This window comes from Protomyctophum parallelum (genome assembly GCF_964188405.1).
Source record: "Protomyctophum parallelum genome assembly, chromosome: 14".
Taxonomy (NCBI): Eukaryota; Metazoa; Chordata; class Actinopteri; order Myctophiformes; family Myctophidae; genus Protomyctophum; species Protomyctophum parallelum.
In genome coordinates, this window is record NC_139709.1 from 30,913,603 (window position 1) to 30,929,945 (window position 16,343).

At 42.3% G+C, this 16,343-nt stretch overlaps 2 protein-coding genes across 3 annotated transcripts; one reads left to right on the plus strand and one right to left on the minus strand.

Moving 5' to 3' along the window:
- Window positions 1-4,615: 4,615 nt before the first annotated feature.
- On the minus strand, window positions 4,616-10,514 carry LOC310871009 (putative oxidoreductase ZK1290.5). 2 transcript variants are annotated; one of them, XM_083782439.1, is made up of 8 exons: window positions 10,317-10,514; window positions 8,583-8,831; window positions 8,371-8,472; window positions 7,545-7,636; window positions 7,095-7,277; window positions 6,868-6,927; window positions 6,541-6,642; window positions 4,616-5,665 (listed from the first exon to the last, which is right to left on the minus strand). In XM_083782439.1, exons 1-7 carry the CDS (start codon window positions 10,384-10,386, stop codon window positions 6,547-6,549), a joined length of 852 nt encoding a protein of 283 aa, XP_083638565.1. In that variant the 5' UTR covers window positions 10,387-10,514; the 3' UTR covers window positions 4,616-5,665; window positions 6,541-6,546. The 2 variants fall into 2 exon arrangements, with proteins under 2 accessions (XP_083638565.1, XP_083638564.1); XM_083782438.1 differs by lacking the exon at window positions 6,541-6,642.
- LOC310871008 (exostosin-like 2) lies at window positions 8,387-14,147 on the plus strand. The gene is made up of 6 exons (XM_083782437.1): window positions 8,387-8,479; window positions 10,833-10,938; window positions 11,435-11,883; window positions 11,995-12,065; window positions 12,685-12,800; window positions 13,518-14,147. Exons 2-6 carry the CDS (start codon window positions 10,934-10,936, stop codon window positions 13,918-13,920), a joined length of 1,044 nt encoding a protein of 347 aa, XP_083638563.1. The 5' UTR covers window positions 8,387-8,479; window positions 10,833-10,933; the 3' UTR covers window positions 13,921-14,147.
- Window positions 14,148-16,343: the final 2,196 nt, after the last annotated feature.

Genomic DNA, 16,343 nt, shown 5'->3' on the forward strand with positions numbered 1-16,343 from the left:
GCTGGAATGACCGATTTTGGGTATTGTAATACAGCGTTTACATGACATCACGTTGTCAGATCACATTCAAGACATAGCAACCGTTCTGTAACTTCTGTAGCTACTGTCATGTCGGCCACTGTCACTGATTTACATAATGAACCGAATACCCCATTAGTTATGTAAATGTCGCCCACATGAGAGCACTCTATTGATAGTAAACTCATCTGTTCAATACACAGTAACACCCCCTGTTGTTGTGTATTGAATAGAGTAGTTAACCTTTCGACTTTTGTGTCGAAGACTAAAGTTCAAAGCCTTCTGTCTTGAACTTGACCATAGGAAACCTGAGGTGGTTCAGGGGAGTCCCTGCAAAATGTGTTTAGCCAGTACTTTAACCACTTTAACCCTACTCACGTCTATTTGAAAATAATAGATCAATAAGTTAACAGGATGGGTAAAATGCAGAGGACGAATTTCACCTATGTACCTTAGCCCAGAGCCTTAGATATAATATAGTCTATGCAAACTGCGTTCACTTCATGGGGCCAGTCCAATGGTGACTCTTCTACATAGACTTCTATTGAGAATGGGGACAACCAACTGGGACAAGTCCTGGACCGGAAGTAAGCAGAAATGCATTGGACTCAGGCAACAGCCCAGCTTTAATGATCTTAAATCCCTTTCTTTTAGATTGTTTTGTAGTAATAGTACAACATAAACATTAAAGAGACTTTAATTGTTACTGTAAATTAAAACAGTTGTCATGTTGCACACATGCTTAAAATAGCTCTTATTTGCACCGCCCTCATTGAAAACAATTGTAACTAGACAAAGTGCCAATCGGCACAGGTCTCCACCAGGGCAGGTCAGGTTGTGGCCTCATGGTGGCGCTATAACAGGCTGTTGAGGAAGATTTGGGCCGGAGGTTCGTGTTGGAGGGATGCAGGTACAATGTTTTTCCATGTGTGCATACATAAGTTGTATACAGATCGATGCAGTTATAGCTAAAAACAGGAATTGGCCTGTTATAGCGCCACCGTGAGGCTGATTTTGAGGAAAGAATTGTGGCATGTCGTCCTCGGCCTAGTGAAAATGTGCGTGTATAATTTAACGGAAATTGCACACTGTGTTTGTGATTTGTGGCCTTTTTTCGAAATGGACGAATCGTGTGAGCTTTGGAAGCCAATCTTAGCCAATCAGGATGGAAGATGGGAAATGGTGGCGCTCCGTGTTGATCACATGACTATGGAGATAGTGTATACCGATTTGCGTGAAATTTGGATAAAATCTGAAGGAGTAATAATAGAAAATGTGTTTTACATATGTCGGCCTCCTGGTGGCGCTATAAAGAGCAGATGTGAAAAATTCCAGGCAAAGGTTTTTCCTTGGCCTCTAGGGAGTTGGCATACAAAGTTATCCACAGATCCGCGCAGTTAGAGGTAAAAACACTTTTCGGCCAGTTATAGCGCCACCTTGAGTCTGAGTTGAGATTGTTCATGTGGCATTTCGTCCTCGGCCTAGTGGGAATGTGGGTGCACAATTTCACGGAAATCACGCGATGTGTTCATGATTTGCAGCATTTTGTTTGAAACTGAGCACTCCTGTGAACTCCAAATCAGGATGGAGTGTGAGAAATCTGAAAGACCGGTTTCGTTGAATGGCTCTAGAGAGACTGTGTACCAATTTGCGTGATGTTTGGACAAAATCTGTAGGTGTACTGTGCAAAAACTTGTTTTGCACAAAGCGGCCTCCTGGTGGCGCTATAACAGGCCGTTCTGGAAAGTTTGGGGCAGAGGTTCATCGTTGGCATCCAGGGAGTGTGTGTGCAAAATTTGGCATCGACCGGGTTAACGGTGGCCGAGATTAGCTGCTCACGGACACACGGACACACGGACGGACACACACACGGACGGACGGACGGACACACGGACGGACGGAGTGCAAAACATACTCTCCCCACATGCCTTCGGCCTGGTGGAGACAACAAACAACAGTTGTATTTCCAACTCCAGCTTGTCTCAGTTCAGGCTGCATGAACAGTGCTCGGTTTCTGCCCCCTCAATATCGTAACTCTTCTATTAGATGGCTCTGCTGTAGCCTATATATAAATGGTAAATGGTGCATTTATAGAGCCTATATCCAAGGCGCTTTACATAGATTACATTCACCCATTCACACACACATTCATACACCGATGGCGGATGAAAACATGCAAGGCACCAACCTGCTCATTGGGAGCAATTAGGGGTTCAGAGTCTTGCTCAAGGACACTTCGACTGTCGAAGCCCGGGATCGAAACTGAAGCCCGGGATCGAAACTGAAATGGTTCCCAGTTCGATCCCGGGCTCCCCCAGAGACTCTGGGGGACTCACACAGACACACACACACTACACCCTTCAAACCATATAACAATATGAATGTACATCTGATATTCACAAGCTTGCATATCTATGCCATCAGATGCCAAGAATATGCCCGCTTCCCACAATATTAATCTTCATCATTCGACCTCTGTTATTTGTCCAAAGTCTGACATATTAATGGTACTACTCACATGCTTTATCCTCAGGATGGCGCTCCATACGGTGATCCACTGAAGTGACATGAACTTGAAATAACTGGGCTGAATGAGAACAGGAGTTGATACTGTACACTGCTTAGAATGAATAAAAAATGTACCTTCTCATACTTACATATATACCTTACATATTCATATTTTAGGGTGGCGAGGAGGAAAAAGTCTCCAGCTTCTCTCTAAAATTCACTTTGTGCCATTTTAATAAAGTAAGTCAATCCAGTGGGATGCATTTTATTTCATGATAAAAATAGTGCATTTTAGAGAGAAGCTGGGGAACCGAGACACTTCCCTTCGGTGAGTAGCTATATGTCGTTTTGTTTATTCTAAACCCTTGCACCCTTGGCAGTGGGAAAACTGCTAGAGAACAGTGGAGGCGTGCCCGGCAGGCTGTCAGTGAGAGAGACTCGCTGACTCACTGGACCAGGGCTAGGGTTCCATGTGCGTCCTGCACGCCTCACTGACCGAACATGTGCTACTGTTTGGTACAGCAGTGGACACTATACAGGACACTGGTCGATACTGGGCTGAATCTCAGAGACCATAACTGGAACATTCAGACAGTGGAAGGAAGTTACCACCAGAATGTTACGTGTGGTACTTAACATCAACCAGGATGAGCACATCACCAACAAGCGTCTGTACGGGGCATTACCAAGTGTAACAGAGAAGATAGCAGTAAGGAGGATGAGACTAGCTGGCCACTGCCACCGACATCAAGAACTCCCGGCCAAAAAGCTTGTACTGTGGGAACCAACACACAGGCATCGATCGAGAGGACGTCCCACACCTACCTACGTGGACGTACTAAAGAAAGATACTGGTGCGGAAAGCACAAAGGAGCTGGCCAGATGTATGGAGAACCGAGATGACTGGAGACGCCGATGGAGGGCTCGTCTGAGGACGACGTAGAGACCACTAAAGCCCAAACCACACCAAAGGGTCGGGTCGGACAAAACTTTTTTAAAAGTCAACCACATTAATGCAACTCATTGCAGTGGTCGACCTTGGTTTTGTCCCGACCCGACCCTTTGGTGTGGTTTGGGCTTTAGAGTGACGCCTTGATGCCCTGGAGACGTGTAAATATCTTTGTAAATACTTTTATATTGTTTTTATTGTATAAAATGTACATTGTTTGCATTTATTTAGCTGTTGCCTGTTATTATTATACTGTTTATACATTTGTGGAGTTATTGTAAATAAATTTGTGTGTGAAATGAACATTTCTGCTTTTATTTCTACCTGTGAAACAGATTATTTGAATACGGTACGCTAACAGTCTGAATAACTTTAAACATCTGATCTTTAAACATCCATCAAAATCGACAGCAAACAACTCTGGATACTTTTCATTATACAGCAAGTAGCAACCACCAAACATAACATAATAGGACATGGAACATGTCCCAAATAATATAGAACTGAGCGATTGAAAAATAGCATGGTTTGAGAAGGTGAACTTTAGTCAACTAACAACGTTTAAGACTTAAACCACTTAAACTTTAAGTGGTGCATTGCAAAACATTCTCCAACACAACTGGGATTGGGGGATGTGAATGGCTAATTGGGACTCTTGTGGAACACTGCAACAATGTTGATGAAGGCAGAACTAAAGTCCAAAAAGAGGATCCAGGCATACTGTACATGTTAGTAAAGTCCATAAAGGGGATTGATTCCTGGCATACAGTACTAAAAAGTGAGGTCAGGTGCCACAGGATGTAGTAAAGGCTCATGTTATAAATATCCTCAATGTAGCGGTTCATGCTTTTTGTTAATGCACATAACGGTGAGATGAGTTGAAACATTTATTTTTTTATATATTTTTTATCCCACGATTTTGTAACCCATTTTTCACCCCTGTGTCAATTATCTAATGTGATCCTGAGCTCTACACACCCTCCGCCAACCTAGTCCCCATATATGGGGGACATGGGGAGAGCAACTTCATGCCTCAGTGTCCAAGTTGCTCCTTTACACCTGACAGGGGGGAGTTTGGTTGGACGTAGCGTGTGGAAGGAACACATTATTCCAACCAGTTCCTTTCCCCTCCATCAGACGCCCCGGCTGGCCAGGGGGAGGCAGTTTAGAGACCAGGATTACTGCACGTTTTTTGTGAGGGTACCTACCCTAGGGGACACGGGGAGAACATGCAAACTCCACACAGAAAGGCCCTTTCGCCAACCCCTCCTCGAGTATGGGCACCGATGACGCGGAGGAGGAAACACGCCGCCAGCACCCACAGCGTCCCGAGCGGGAATTGAACCCAGGACCTTGTTTTTCTTGCCTTTATTGATAGAAGTACAGTAGGTAGACAGGAAACGGGGAGAAAGATGGGGGAGAAAGACAGCAAAGTTCGTTGGGATTGGGACTCAAACCCGCAACACACTCGTGCTGGATTGCCATCCTAGGTGCCTGGACCGCTAAGCCAGTGACTAAACTGAGTGACTCTCTTATGACAGTGAGGGAGTCTGTAGTGTAGGTTGTCACTTGACTTGGAGAGTTGGGGTATTGGTATTGTTACACCCATATCTGTCAACACCGCCTTGTCTTTCATGTGGCTGATAGCTGATCATTGTGCCTAACAAATAGGCTACTGGCAAATACTCTGTCTTTAAAATAATATTTCTTTTTATTCAGTTTTGCTCTCAAAGATTTAAAGCACTTGTGGTATAAACTCACATTTTCTAACTAAGGCAGTTGAAACCAATTTTGGGCAGGAAACCCTTTTGGTGTTTTAAGCATTATGTTGTACTTTTGCTGTTGAAAAATAGCAGATCTACAAGCTCATAGCGCTCACAACATATTTTCAGATGGGGGTCAGCAGTCAATTACATAATAATCTTGGAGGCCCTTGACATGAAAATGTTTGAGAATGACTGACATAGAAACATGGGTTTTTCAGAAAACGGTCAGGATTTAGAAGGCATTTGTTGAATAGTCCTCAGGTCTTAAAGGCACTGACGATCTATGAGATTGTTACACAAATGTGTTGGATCACGTGTGTGTTTGCTCTTTCCAGAGTGGATCACTTAGATGAATGAGTTTCATGTCGCAGTGGAGTCTCCTGATGCTGTCCATGTCCTCAGGAGAGAGCAAGAAATCAAAGACCTGTTGAAACACCAAAATTATTAACAACATAGCATAAAAGGTCGAACACTGGTCCAAAGTGTGAATCCATCTCATGACTATGACATTGATTCAATAATGTATACTGTAGTATGTCTATAGCAGAAATGCGTAGATGTTATCTATTGTCCTTGGCTCCTGACATAATTTCCCATTGCTACTATGTTTTCTGAACTATGAATTTCACATTAGAAGGACCTGCAGCCATCTCCTTACAATTGAGTTTTTAACTGCTGGTTGGTGGTTGAGATCGATCAAGTAAGTTATTCGGCGAGATGATGTAGGCAAAGTATGTTTAAATCGAGGTATAATGTGATAGTGCTGCACGATTCTTGCTCAAATGTGAATCTCGACTTTCCAGCCACCTGATTATCACACGATTCTCCTTTTTTCCATGAAAATATCTATTTAAAAAAACATAAGAGTAACTAAAATGAATTAGACAGAGTGCTGCAGGATTCTTCACAAAATTAGATTGCATAGGTAATCTAGATGTCGATTTTCTAATTTCGATTTATTGTGCAGCACTATAATGTGATATGTACAGTAGTGTAGAATAGATGAGTAAGTGCAGGTTTGGTCAGATGAGAGAAGTAATTCTAGCCTAGGACAACACAGATTACAATATCACAAGTCACAAGAAAATCTGATCCCATTCATAACAGATGAAGGCAGTGTACTCTGGCAACAAAGCAGAACAGCATGATGAAAAAAGGACGAAGAATCACTTATGAATACAAAGATCATAAAGGCACCGTGAGGAAAACATGCAGAGAATCAACAGATAGGACGGCTTGTGTTGAGAAGAGAGTGCGATAGAGAAGCAACGTCAGAATGGAGATGTTGTTGGTAAACACCTTGTGCTACTCCACATGGGTGGGATCCCAGGATACGTGTCTCCCATCATGCAATCTGCCCAAAGTTGCCATGTCCACCTCTTGCAACTGGAACCCAAACACCTGAGAGAGGACGGACGTGGTGGTGGTGGTGGTAGGGGATTTAAAAAGGAGAACGAAACTGGGTATATGGATATTGACAATGGTTGGAAATGGGCAGTATGTTTCTGGAACACCTTGTGTTTTCCCACTGATCTTTACCATTCATTTTTTTATTACCGACTTCCCTCATTTGAGGCTAAAGTGATGGTGGGGTCAACAAACAGCAAGTGCTTATGTTGAACTCACTTGACAATTCTCTTGTACTCTCTCCTTCTTGGTAGATTTGGGTATTGTGACAACACCATTCTATAATGGAAAAATAGTTTAAACACGTTAATACATACATAATAATGCATGCATACTACATAGTTTAAGGCAATAATAATTGAAAGAGTGGTTAACCTTGGGGATAATGTGCTTTTATGGCCTGTACAGACCAGACTAGATTGTCAATATTACGACATGATTAATACCTGTATGCTCCAGCGTATGCAGATTTGAGCAGGGGTGCGTTGGTACTTTCGTGCAAGCTGTAGAACAGTGGGATGGTTAAGGGCCTGTCCCTTGGCCAGAGGGCAGTACCCTTCAAACACTATGCCCTCCTGACGACAGTACTCCGCCAGCTGATTGGGCTGCTGGAACGGATGAAACTCTACCTGATTGGGTGAGGGTGGGTGTTGTACCCCAGAGGTTAAATGTTGAATGCAGCTCTTTAGAAACAACTGTTCATTCATCTCAGAATGGACCCCTAGAGGAAATCCAATATCTAATATACTTAGTCAATTGTTTCATGTGTTGTACTTTCAAATAGGACCATAGTATACCAGTGTTTTTGCATGTCCTAAGACACATTTGGATCCATTAGCAGCAGCACACCCTTATAGATTTTGGTCTAAGGTTGGTTAGCTAGCTGTAATACTCACTTGGTTGACATGTGGTACTACACTACAGTCATCCTTTAACTGTTGCAGGTGGTGGACCAGGAAGTTGCTTACACCAATAGCCCGACACACCCCTACAGAAGCAAAATACACAGGCCATTTTAGAGAGGCTTTATTCATTTGTAAATTGACAGGAGTAGTGCATAGCAAAGAGATGCATTCCAAAGCCAAAGGAAATACTTAAAAACTTCCTTTTTTGACTAGGGTCCCCCAGGTGTCTATCCTTGGCCCACTCTTGTTTCCCCCTCTACACCAAACCTCTTCGCCGAAAATAGCTGACCTACAAGCTCACATAGTTAGAGAAAATTAGCTAAATGTGTGGCAAATCTGCAAAGAAAATGCTTACATTATTAAGTAGCATGTGACGTGTCAAACTAGGGGGTTTTCATGATGCTGAACTCATTCCAAGCATTATTTTTGCACGAAAACACTCCTTGGGCTAAATTCGGCCATAGCCCAAATGTGCTGACCTCATCACATTTGTGATGACTGCAAAGGAGTGTTTTTTGTGCAAAACTAATGCTTGCAATGGATACGGATCGATGTAATGTGAAAGCATTGAATACAGTTGAATGAAGTGTTGTGTACTTGGGTGCGGAAGAATCAAGGCCAATGAGAATAATGGCCATTCGGGACCAGGCAATCGTATTCAGGAACAGTTTGAATCAAACGGACTCAGTGTGAATCTGCCCTTAAAGGCAGGCCTTAGACCTTTTGTGAACCATGTATTCTGACCTCTTATTAGTGTAAAATGTCAAATCCATGTAATAAGCATTGCAATTATTTAATGAATCCCTTTGTTTCTCACCCTCTTCATAGAGCTCCTCCAGGGCTCTCCACGTCTCAGCTCTCACCTCCCTGTTAGAGCGACCAGTCTGTCTGGCATCTGGCCAGTGCATCAGGTACAAATCTGAGTGGTAAGGAGTTCATAAAATTACAAAGGGGCATTTTGAGAGTAAGAAGATAGGGATAATGTGGTTTACAGACCAGACAGTAGGTGAACATTATCTTACAACTTACCAAGATATTCCACCCCCATCCGAGAGCAGGACTCAAGGCAGGCCTTTTTGGCATGTTCATATCCATAGTCCCCACACCAGAGTTTACTGGTGAGCCACAGCTCACTTCGTGGAATCCCACTTTCTCTGATAGCTTCACCTAGCTGTGTCTCGCAGCCATAACGCTTTGCTGTGTCAATGTGCCGTACACCACACTCGCGGATTGCATACACAACAGCATCGTGGGCGTATCCACCATGATGGGATGTTCCTTTGAAGAGATCAAGGACAAACATTTCACAAAAATCAGAAATCAGTGGTGGAAAAAGTACTCAATTGTAAAAAACTAAAAGTAGAAAAGTATTGGCATCAAAATGTACTTAAAATGCCAAAAGTAGAAAGTACTCAATATGCAGAATGTCCCAATTCAAGTTTTCAAATGTATAAAACTCTAGTAATAATAGCAGATGTACAAGCTCAAATGCATCGCCATGCGACGCATTGTGAGCTTGTAAATCAGCTATTTTCAAATGTCCGAAATGTAATGCTGAACTTAAGTGTTCAATGTATGTTTTGTAAATAATAATCAAAGTAACTAGTAACTAAAGTTTTCAAGTAAATGTAGTGGAGTTGGAGTAAAAGTACAATATTTGCCTTTGAGATGTAGTCGTGTAGTATTGGAAATTGTACAAATACCTTAAAATTGATCTTAAATATAGTCCTTATTAAGTAGGCCTAAATGTACTTTCCACCACTGGAAATCATACATTGCATATAACATAACGAGCCTCATCGTTCATTGAGTTTAAAGCTCATTTCCCTTACAGTTATGTTTAGTTAATGAGTTATTATTATTATTATGTTTTGCCTGTTTGAGTACTACGGTAGTAGTAAGTAAGTGGATGAGGAATAGACCATTTTTGCACCCAGCAACACCACTTGTAATTTCACTGAAGAATATAGAATATAAATGCTGGCTAAAGTTTTCAAGTAAAGGCAGGAAGATACAAGGACAAAGCAAGTTCAAGTGCAATGTCGTAGTCCAAAAACTTGATCAACTCACACACAGTCCACACCCACAACACCAGAGGGAGTGCAACAAACCATGTACAACCCAGATTCGGCACAAACAAGGGACTAAATTATTTTCGCTCCTATGCCACCAAAATGTGGAACGCCCTACCAACAGTCATTAAGACATGTGAATCCCTTGACTCCTTCAAAACCGCTCTCAAAGGGCACCTACGGATGGAGGGATGGCTGCAATTCGAAACTGGCCTCTGTCAAATCTGAATCCCCCCCCCCCCCTTTCCTCTCACTGTATATGTATCTTTTCCCTTTTTGCTTCCTATATGATGACTTCCTGTTCTGTTCTTTAACTACATAGAAGTGTCTATTTGTATGTCTCTAAATGTTTTGATGAATTGAACAATGTGGACCCTGTTGTAAACAAGTGTAATGCTTAATTGGGTCGTCCACTCACAGTTAACAGTCTTTGTATTGACTATTGAGTTTGTGCTTGAAATGTACTGTAATTCTACAAACTGTTAATAAATATTTCAATCAATCAATCAAAAACAGCGCATGCATGCCATGCACCAAAACAAAAGAAGGAAAAAATTGGAAAAAGACAATTCAGATCAATCATGTGCAATGAATTCATGTTGTATGTTTCACAAACTGCTGCAGTTTGTTAATAAACTGACAGGGATGTGCAGAAGATGCAGCAGCTGTATATTGCATAGGTCAAACGCACCTAATCCAAGCTGGGGAATGTGCAGTCCGTTAGAAAGTGGAACATTGGGACAGTTCAGAGAAGAACACATGATGGAAAAAGCCCAGACTCACTGACGTGAAAGAAGGTAAAAAATCCGACAAGAATAGAAATTGTGTAAAGAAATACATTAAAAACAAAGTCAAAGAGAAAGGTCTGCCGACCAGATCGCCAGATCACTGCAACCCTGTGTTTTGATCTGGGTAATTCAGTTTCCGCTTCCTATCAACTACATTCGGGATCAATTCACACAGGTTTCAGATCCGGGCATCCGGCTTAGAGCAGATATGGAAATGACACCTGTGCGTTTGTGTTCAAATGACCGGATACAGTCAGTGGGCTAAAACCGGATCTGAGCACTGAGACGCAAATAGAAACACTTTCGGACTGTACTAGCAGGTTGCTATGGTAATGTATCAGCTAGCCCGCTCTGAGCTAGCCTAGCAAACATGGCAGCTACTTGAGGCTGACTGCGAACTCCTGTTTGTTTGTTGACAGCTGGTCGTGGGACTCTTTTCTTCAAAGTTCTTTGATGTGTCAACACATGGTGGCGGGGCGTGAAAATTAAGAGGTCTTGCTCTACCAACTGTGAGCATAAAATGAGGTAACGTTAGTTCCATTTTCTCCATGTTTTAAGAAGTTATATCTCGTTGTTTGTCAATGGTTAATTACTTCATGTAGGCTATGTATACTTCATGTATAGCACACTTGGTCAACTAGAATGGCTTTTAAATATGATTGATATATATTTGGCTGCTGACCCCCCCATCTGAAAAGAGTTTGTGCCAGGGACCCACAGAAGATAAAAAAGGAAAATGATAAATAAATAAAAAAGAAAATCTAATTAATTTCAAGATTTTTCATTTTTTCCAAAATAGCAGAGTTGTTAAAATGATTGTGATGCTACATTAAATACTTTTGCGTTGAACCGCCACCCAAGGACACCTGGGGGTCCCCGTACCCCACTTTGAGAACCAAAGGTGATGATGGTCAACAGGTGATGGAGTTCAATGAACCGTGAGAGAAGTACGGTTCATTGAGAAGTACGTTAAAGTAGCATAACGTAACTTAAATGTTGCATTCGTCTCTTCTTGCTACAGGGTCCTTCGCAGCTTTATGGGTCTCTGGCGGCCGTATCTAGTTTGGCCAATACTGCTCCTCCTGCTCCTGGTCTGTGCGGCTTTGACCACTCTATTGCCACCCGCTGAAGACAGAGGAGGCGACGGCGTCCTGGGGGTTCTGCACAGAGCATCGTCCACCAAGTCCCACTTCGCACAAAGGAGGACAAAAGAGGAGGAGGAAGGAGAGGGATTCACTATCGTCATCCAAACGTATAATCGCACGGATATTCTGCTCAGACTTCTGAACCATTACCAGGGAGTACCCCGCCTTCGGATGATAATCATAGTTTGGAATAACGTTGGGGAACAAACCCCCCAAAAGCTTTGGGACTCGCTGGGGCCCCATCCTGTCCCAGTGGTCTTCAAGGAGCAGAGCGTCAATCACATGCGCAACAGACTGCAGCCTTTCACTGAAATTGATACAGATGGTCAGTATTTTATATCAACTGATTGTGTGTTGTCTGTCATGGATGGACTGTTTTACTCTGAAAGATTAATATCTTCCTCTAACATAATATGCCTTGTTTCCAACACCTTAGCTGTGTTGATGCTGGATGATGATACCTTGGTCAGCGTTCCAGACATCAGTTTTGCTTTCTCTGTCTGGAAGGTAATGCCATCAGCTGTTGAAACTAATTATCATCCCATCTTATCTGATAAATGCACCATGTCTCTGTCTGTCTTGTCTGTGTGTAATCCACGTAACTTGAGAACCGTTCGCCCCACCGACTTCAAATTCAACACACACGTTCCACACCACCACAGGGGGTGCATTGCCCGCTGTCGAGTCGGTCGGACCCATGGTTGTCCAGAACCGCCCCCCAAAAGGCCTCTCTCTGCCCGGGCTCTGGACAGGGCCCCTGCCCAGGGTCCATATATGGAGCTGGACTGTTCTGACATCACAACACTCCATATTTGGGCATGCCAGAACTCCATAAATATTTGGGCATGCCTGACAAATCCATATATGGGCATAAAAGGTACACAGACATAATATCTGGGTGGGGCATGCATTTCCAACTTGCATCGTTCCAATTAGGCCACCGCTGTAGAGGCCCCACAGGCTCTACTCTAGTATAGATTAATGTGCATTAGACATTGACATGATGCAACATTTGTCATACATAGACGGACAGACTGGTACACTGTGTGTGTGTGTGTGTGTGTGTGTGTGTGTGTGCGCGTGTAAAAAACTGCTACAATATTTAATGCCTTATTTTGTCCCACAGCAATTTCCGGATCAAATTGTTGGTTTTGTCCCTCGAAAACATGTCTGCATGGCGGGTGGAGTGTATAGCTATGGTAGCTTTGAGCTGCAGGATCCAGAAATAGGTGGAGGGGACAGGTATGTCATCCTTCAACTACTTTTCAACCTATTGTGGGCAATGACATTTTAGGCCAAAAATAGCAGCAGTCTTTTTTTCTTTTTCTTTCTTGAGACACTCTATTTTGTTTATGTTACCAGGGAGTAAACAGATTATATTTTTAAACTGATCTGCCAGGTTAACCTTAACTGTAGACAGTCAGTTTCAGTGTCGTTCTTTCTTCCTCTTCCTTGTTCATCTGATTTATTAACACTTCTGCAAGGTTAAATCACCATTTACTTTTCTTTCTTTGTTTTAAAGAGTTGCAATTACTATATGCACATTCACACAATATCAATAAACCCATCTCTTCTCATACATATTCATCACAAATCACAATGCATCTTATTTTCCTTCATATTCCACATTCCCATGCCATGTCTTTTTACATTGCTCAGCATCAATGAATCTCAGAAAGTGCATTTGCCACCTGGTGGCGGAATGTGGAATAGTTCCATTCCTACAACAGACTCCCTGCTCATTCTCAAGACACAATAAGGCTATTCAAAATAGAACACATTTATAATAAAACAAAAATGTGACTACACATTTGGGTACGTCACATTTACTCTTCTATTACTTTGATTACGGAATTGACCACAATATATTTTAATCCGATTTTTGCCGTATTTACACACTAGCATGTATTTGTTTTGGTTGTCGGAGGTCCACAGTTTAACCTATACTTTCCACTGCAGGTACTCCATGGTGCTGATTGGTGCGGCTTTCTTCCACCGCCACTACCTGCAACTCTTCCAGGACCAGCCTCAAGCAGTACATAAGCTGATTGATGACACTGAGAATTGCGACGACATTGCCATGAACTTTGCCGTGGCAATGCATTTGGGGAAACAGTCGAGGTTGTCGAGCATTGGCAGACCCTCTGGGGTCTTCGTCAAGCCCGTGGACCTACGCAACCTGGAGAAAGACGCCAGCAGCGGGTACCTCGGTATGTGGCGTCGCCCCGAACACCTCCTTCAGAGGTCCTACTGTCTGAACAGGCTGGCACAGATCTACGGCTCCATGCCACTCTGCTTCTCCAACCTGATGCTCTGCCAGTTTGGCTTCCCCAGCTATGGCAACCACAAGAGCAAGGGTTGAAGGGGAAAAGTTCCTATGGCAACCACAAGGGCAAGGGCTGAGGAGCAGGAGTGGATGGATACAGTGGGATTCAATTCACTGACTGCCTGCCATAGATGGAATGAAGTCAATTGCAAGTAGAGTTCAGGTGGGTCTATGGCGATGTGTGACTTACTATTTGAAAGGGCTGGGGGTTTAGATTCATACATAACCTGATGCAGTGGTTTAGTGGTCTCTACATGATGACCTATGGCCCTCGTTAAATGTCTTATTTCTTTTCATGTATTTGACCATAAATCAGTCATTATTAGCATATTCTCTTCACATTTCTCAATCTGTTCCATTCATAATGCAACGGAGCCCTTCCGGCCGTGGAGGACCTTCTTACTCTTGAATACCAACACAGATGGTGCTTTTCCTTTTTCCCCCTCATAAATAACGCTTTAGCCTGATGAGGCAAACATGTTATTTTTGTATTATTGCCAAAGCTGCCTTTACCTTAGTGTTTACAACTGGAGTACCTTGTTATGCACTTACTTTAAAAGCCAGCAGATGTCAGTCTCATCTGCAGCTTAGTAGCATTGCTGTACAGACATGAATGATGGCGCTGTCTAGAATTTTATAGAAATATATCTGTTTTAGAAGGCGGCACAGTGTCACTTCTCACTTTAAACTAGTTGATATCATATTTAGCCTGAAAATCTGATTCTGTGTAATAGTGATACAATGTCTTATCAGTATCCACAATTCCAACACTATAATATTATCTGTCACTATTTATCTAGTGGGACTTTTTCCCCGTCCAGTTTGGCAGTTTCAATCGATCTGTAATGACAACTATTGTTTTTTTACTGTGTGAATGTGCAGAGATCAAATATTGCTGAACAATAAATTCTGTTGATCTTCAATCTATAGACTCTCAAGTCAGTCTCTAAACGCTTTGCTCTCTTCTGTTCTTAACCCATTCTGACCTGAGATCAGATTTAAAAAATGTCTTCTACATCCTGACAGTTTTCTGAAAAAGCTATGTTTCTATGTCAGTCGTTCTTCGATTTTTCAAAAATAGCAGACCTACAAGCTCGTAGCACGCCACTCGGTGGTGCGCTATGAGCTTGTAGATCTGCTATTTTTCAATAGCTAAAGCATAACATAATGCTAACACCAAAAGGGGTTCCCGCCCAGAATGGGTTCTGATCTGTTGATGGAAAAACCATAACCACTTAAGCCCTCCTATATAATTTGTTGTATGACAGAGTGTAGAACAGATTGAAAACGCCCTTCTAGGTTCCCGCATTCATGAATAAATTGACCCGCCCTGGCAAAGAAACACGTCATGAGTTGGGTCCCTGCATCACTAGAGCACAATTCAAATGGCACAATTCAAAATAGTCATTGCATGCGAGAACCTTTATCCTGATAGCTAAAATGTTTGATTGTTGACCATGATAAACTAACATATAGACACACACCTCAATAATCTCAATAATAAGGGCATAATTAATGCAGGATTCCCAATAGTATAAAAATTGTTATTCTATTGTATTACTGTAATTGCAATGTTTGTGTTTCACGGAAGCTCCTGTGAATGACATTTTCTTTCTACTTCATTGGAAGGCTTGATGCAGCCCTTTTCTCTACACAGTAACTACTCATTTTACAGGTGGAAGCTGGACTCCAGAAAAAGGGAAGACGAATGATAGAAGGAAGTGAAATTATGCTGATTTGAAATCTGTGGACATGAAGGTGGACATGAAGCTGGGGAGAAGCCGAGGTATCAGTTCGATCTGAAGGCATTGACTGTATTGCAACAACTGAAACATATCCTAATCCTGCTGCTACTGAAAACAATACAGTGTCAGGTTTTAGATTACATACATGTATACATACAGACATTACTGTACCTTTAATTCACCCATCCTAATTACGTCACCATCAACATCTATATATACACCTCCGAGCATACCCATAAAAAGTACTTTAAACTCACAACTTACATACATGTATATATGTATACATGGGTTACCTGTTACACAGCCAATATTGAAACATATCGTAATTACGTCACCATTGACAGCCAGTTATAACCCGACTTTAGTATTTCATTTCAATGTTTTACAGAGAGGCTGAGATTTGAAAGTTTGTAGCGGTCGACGGTAGGCACTCAACAGAGTGCAGTTCTAGTTTTCTTTTGCTCTCAGTAACTCCCATACATAAAATAAACCCTTTTTTAAGGCTGTATCTTCTGATACGGCAAACTCATCTTCCCATCATGCACCTGTGCACAGTGCTCAGCAGCGCCACTTTGTCACCTGTTGGTACACCGACAGACATGCATACATACATACATATGGAGGGATAGAGATGTCATACTGACATATACTGATTATCTGGTTTTATGTTGATTCCTTTTGATGTTGATTTTGTGTGCAGGCATGCTTTTCTTT